Below are 5793 nucleotides of genomic sequence, written 5' to 3' on the forward strand. Positions count from 1 at the left end.
ATAAGGGTGATAAGATTTCATAAAATGTTGCTTCATGAGTATCTACTTCAATTTCTGTTCTTTTCAATAACGTTTGTTAAGATACAAAAATTTCCATTTTTTTGGATCAACAGGATTTCTCGTATCATTCTGAGTAAAACTTCATATAATTAAATTAGTAATGTGTTCAAGTTTTCTTATAGTTAAAATTCACTTTATAAAACGTGCGAAAAATACGTATGACCAGACGCTTCTGTACATTGCTGAAAATAAGTCTTCATGGGAAGATTCAAAGATACAAAGGGAAAACACATACAAGGAACTAACTGTCATCTCTGATAGGTTCACCACGGTTCACTGCAATAGATATCGACGCAATTATATCGACACGACGTGTATTATTCCATATTGTGTCACGATATACATCCAATTAATACTATATTGAATTGATATACACTCCTGTTCATAAGTATTAGGGCACTTATTGAGTCAGTCATTATGCAATGATTAAAATCCCCCAAAAAACAGTTATTCATTTTGGCATATCGTAGTATAAGGAACACATGTATTTTTACTAACATATCGTCATCTTAATACTATCACTAGATAATTCATACTCCATTCTAAATTCTAAAAAAAAAGCAGTAATTAAATTTACCTGTTTTTCGGTGCACTTCCTTTTCTAATCTTCGTAGTATCAGAAGTCGTACTTTCCTCGCAACGATGGTATACTAAAAGTAGACAAGTTTTTTTTTTTACATGGGGGAAATCTTACATAGATACCCTTCCTCCCCTCCGTTCGACCGAAGGGAGGGGCTTAAAACTGCCACTCCCTTGTTCTCCTAACACCAATAGAGCAGGTGAGTTGCGCTTCCCTCCGCCCCATCTCGGGGACCGCGTGCAATGTTGGCTGGGCTCCCCACCCAGCCATCTGCGGTCCTCACGGGCCTCCTTTCCCTGATTAAGGGGAATGTAGATCCGCAATACCTTATTGTTGGCGGCGGCGTCATAGGACGACTAAGGCCCCTCCCCCTCCTCCCGGCCTTTATCATAACAGTGGAGGTGGTCCAGCCGGTGGGCGTGCACTTAACCCACCCCTCCGGTGGCCACTCCCCCGTGTCAGCCTCCATGCGTCGCTTACCTTGCGCACTCGCTTCGCGGCCTCTTTCTGCGGCATAACTGTTTTGCAGAAGGAGGGCGTGGCACATCACTGGTCCCTTCTCTCCAGCACTGAGCTTACCAATGCTGGAGAGGAGAAATTCCATGCCTCTGGAAGGCAAAAGTAGACAAGTCTAGCAGTACAGTAATATCTCTCACATTGTCTCTCTGGTCGGAACCGAAAGGCGTCAGTTTGGGTAGAGGAGAGACGAATAGATTCTTCTTGTGTAACTCATTCGATTTCATTATCGCTTTGAATAAATTACAAAACCGGATTGCTAAAAAAATACCTGAAATATCTGCACACATTGTCCGTTGAATGCATAAGCTGTACCTGGAAAATTTGGAGGCACAGCCTGCGTGAAAAAAAGCTTATTCACGTCAACGGCTGCGAATGTGTTAAGATGACGATATGATACTAACTTTGATGAAGAAATGTGATTTAAATCATGTAATACTTTCTGTACGAACATAATAGGTGATCTATTACTTATGAACGGCAGTGTATATAACTATGATCGCTAGATCGAATCGACATAACAAAAGAAATTGCTCGAAATCGTTCGACGTGGGTCTGAGACATCTGTAATTAGGGATATGCTCTTGGAATATCGGATTTCCTTGTGGGTGACACGTTTTAATTCCGCATCAGATTGTTTCTGCCAGCTTGAAATCCATGTGTGGCCGATATTTACTCGCCGAATAATTGGATTACTTACAACACGCGGTTCACGTTCAGCATGGTGTGGCTTTCTCGGCAGTTTCACGCGAAAGAATGGTTGATAAAAACGTGCTCATCGAACGAGTCGCGCTTGTCCGCTCCGCGAATTTTATTTCGGACGTTTCACCAATTTTTGTCCCGTCGAATTAACTTTATTTGATAGAGCACACAACTTCGTTCGGAATATTCAATAAAAAGTAATCTATTTTTTTGTTTAAATTGAGTTATATTCGTTTCGTAGCAAAGGATGTCGTTTGTAAAAATTCCGAGTAAATTTGCATTTCAATTGTGATAGAATGATCAAAACTTATTTTTATATTTTATATACTTTTGTCGAAAATCGAATTGTTATGTTCGTTATCAACCGTGTGTTTCTTGTTAAATATTGAAGTAACTTTGCATTTGGTCTGTGGTAGAAGAATAAAAATTGATTTACCTTTGATGAAATCTAAATTTACACAAATATAATCCTCGTGAACATTCGAAATAATTTAGCATATGAATCGTGATAGAATGTTATTTATTAGATTTCAAGAATTTCCGACTCCCTTCTTTCAAAATATATGTGTCGATACGAATGTAAAAATTGTATTCGTGTATGTTTATTCAGTGAGGAAACAATTTTATTGAATATAACGCGGGTAGTCTCGAAAACAGCCTAAATGTGCTAGGTGCTAAATTGCCAAAACCCAGTTTTCGTTAGTGTGCAATAGTAACGTGCTCTTCAATGGACCTCAATTTCCGGCACGATTATGCAGTGTCGTTCGGTGAATAGGGGGATTTTTATGATCAGCTGTGAGAACGATGGGAATAATAATAACAGCAGCTCGAAGCAGAGGAAGTATTATAGGAACTCTAGTATTCGAAGCAAGAATTTTTCAAAGATAAGTATTCCAACATGAATCTTATTCAAATGATATTTCACCAAATCTGAGAATTAAAAAAAGAAACGAAGAAATTAAGATTTTTAAATAGAGACTGTAGAGATTTCGAAATCTCTGTGTGGTCGATAAAAAAGAAGTGCAGCATGTAATAAAAGTTCCCAGACAGATTCTAAAGTATTCAATTTACATAGTGATAGTTTTCTTTTAATTTTAAACACTTTAGATATTGGACTTATTTTGAACAAATGTATCAAGGTACAAATTATCGCGTTTCCTATTTAATCACAGTAAATTATTAAACTCAGGTTCTAGCAACTTTTGTTACACAGGGCGAGGAGGATGTGTGACACAATCACACGAAAATAAAGAATAAAGTTTGCTCGTTTGAAGCCTCTTTTTCACGAAAATCGAGTATCTATCGAGTACGCGTGCACTTGACTATCTTCGGGCCTCATGTTTGTACTAATAATACGTTTATTAACGATTTTGTTGCTTCACATGCGCATTACCGAACGAACTGTGAAAGTGACGTCCTTTGTCACGGATACAAATTCTTGCTTTTCCAATTAGAGGCTCGTGGACCGATGCCACGGTGCTTCGACGCTTTAATTGCTCGAAAGCCAATATAATTTTTCCTTTGAGCTGCACAAGATTTACACCATTTACACATTACCGCTATTTATCAACATAAAAGTGTGAGCAGAAGCAACAGTTTGCATAGAATCTTTGAATTCAATTTTCTCGAAAACCAAGCTTCTTATAAACAAATTTTATTTTTTACTTTCGCTTTATTTTTACACGTAGAATGATCGGTTGTACCACGCGTCCTGCCTCACTTTGTATACTGCACGTCATAGTAAACGTTTAGATTGTATCGTAGTAGTGATTTATCATAGAGATTTGATTGCAATGAACATGTTACTCTTTCATACGCGGGCTTCACGACGTTGGGTTTATAGCAGCTTCGTAAAACATTTGAGGCTTCGACAATCGGTAAACTGTTTATGTGATTACATTACATAATGCGATCTGTATACATATAGTAGATATGAATACAAAAGTGTTGGAACGACGTGTAGGTGTTCCTTTGCTTTGATCTTACTATTTATTCCAGTGTTGAATATCTGCGAAAATTATCAAGAATTTGCAATTATTCGTGATTACGTCTGACACTAAAAGTCGATATGATTTTTCTTTCGCACTTTTCACGGATAAACTTCGTTGTAACGCGGAATTGAACGTGAATTTTAGGGTTTTCAGGACGTTTGACCTTTAAGTCGAGTATTTTAGCAACATTCTTCTTTAAATATTTAGCAAGTGTTCTGACATTGAAGGTCGATTTTCTAATGTAATATTTATTTCGCATGTTCCGATATAGAGGCGCCTCTATTTAGCTTGACAACGTTAATCTGATCTTCCGCTGGATTTCAGCAGATATTTAGGAAGATAGAGGGAATTATATTGTTATCTTTGGCGTGGTAATTGTCGAAGTTGTACTTTCTAAGAATCTAAACATCTTTGTTTTAACACCTTTTAAAGTCTACAAGATCCTCTTCTGAGAGATTTATTAGAACGGAAAGATTTCTTCGATGATGTTTGGGTAAAAGATTTTTACGAGACGATGAATCTGTTTTTCGTCGTGAGGAACGTTGATTCTCTTCTCCCGGAAATACAGCAGCAGCCATTCGGATGGTAACGTAAGTATGTATCACTCGCGGTACATTAGAGTGAAAATATTTCCTTAGTCGTAACTATATCTTCTTCTTAAGATGAGAAATTCTACGTGAATAAGTCCATATTTTACTATATTTTACAGTGGTGAGGCTAGATAGGAACGAGAATGGAACATATTTTTATGTCGAAGAATAGAAATAAGAATTATGCTTTTTTTCAAAATGAACGATTTAGAACTGTGGAAATTTTCCAGATGATCTAATATTACGAAAAATATTCAATCTTGTCCGAAACACTTTCACAGCACTTGTATACTCTAGCCCCTAATCCGCATCTTCTCATTTTCCCTTATCGTTTTCATATGTAATACCGTTCGGAATCTATCGGAGCATCTTGAAATTTCCGTATCCTTATCATCGTACGGAATATTGATCAGAGCCTCACGAATGTTCAGGTGTCGATCCACGATTACTGTTGGGCGCTAGTACCGGCGGCGATCGTAACACATGGGAGGGTCGTTATCACGTGAAGGAACATCGGCGTGCTGGAAAAGCGACCTTCCAGGGTCAAGTTTACAACTTCCTGGAGCGTCCCACCGGCTGGAAGTGCTTCGTATACCATTTCTCTGTGTGAGTACATAGAAACGTTTTATGCTTATGTTTGTTTGCTGCCCCCGATATGCTTTCCGTAACGTTATTTGTTTCATTGATGGCTCATGCTACGGTATGAGACTACGTTTGCATTTCGGATGTTCTTTACACTCGTAGCTAGGAATATCGAGTGTATCCAACGTTTCAAAGATGCGACATCTCGGAGTAGGGAAACGTGAAACAGTTACGAAGGGGCGACCATTTTAGAGTAGGAAAAGGTGAAACAATTCCAAAAAAAATGCGATATTTTGGAATAGCGAAAACGCGAAGCAATTATTTCGTTACCTTTAAATTCGCGATCAACGATGAAACGTGTCGAGGTTAAAGAAATTACAAGTTCGTCGAAGATTTATTAGAAAAGCAGGTTTATCAGCGAAACCGCGATACTTCACGGTAGAATCGAATTAAAAATTGAAACGGTTAAAATGGGTTCAATATTTTAGAGTAGAGTAACGGTGAAACAAGGTTGTAATGGACGATCAATTACGCGAACTTAAAGGAATTTTGAACAAGTTTCTTAGTGATTTAATGGAATACAAATTTACGTTACCAAAATCATCGTAGTACCTGCCCGCTTGAATTGAATGAAAAATTGAAATAGGAAGATAAAATTCATGAATTATTTTGCAAAGTTGTTCTACCCGCGGTGTACGTTCTACTAGAAATATCGATCGTGAGTATTCCGCGATGAATCAAACGTTCGCCTCGACACGAAGATTCCCTTATT

General features: G+C 37.9%; 1 protein-coding gene across 1 annotated transcript in view; it reads left to right on the forward strand.

The window, feature by feature from the left end:
- Nucleotides 1–5049, forward strand: part of LOC108579473 (potassium voltage-gated channel subfamily KQT member 1-like) — a 13564-nt gene extending 8515 nt beyond the window's left edge. The window contains exon 3 of the mRNA XM_017943021.1: nt 4871–5049. Within this exon, the coding sequence (XP_017798510.1) occupies nt 4871–5049 (179 nt within the window). The remainder of the gene's footprint in view (nt 1–4870) is intronic.
- Nucleotides 5050–5793: the final 744 nt, after the last annotated feature.

This window comes from Habropoda laboriosa, unplaced genomic scaffold (genome assembly GCF_001263275.1).
Source record: "Habropoda laboriosa isolate 0110345459 unplaced genomic scaffold, ASM126327v1 scaffold14, whole genome shotgun sequence".
NCBI classification, from domain to species: domain Eukaryota; kingdom Metazoa; phylum Arthropoda; class Insecta; order Hymenoptera; family Apidae; genus Habropoda; species Habropoda laboriosa.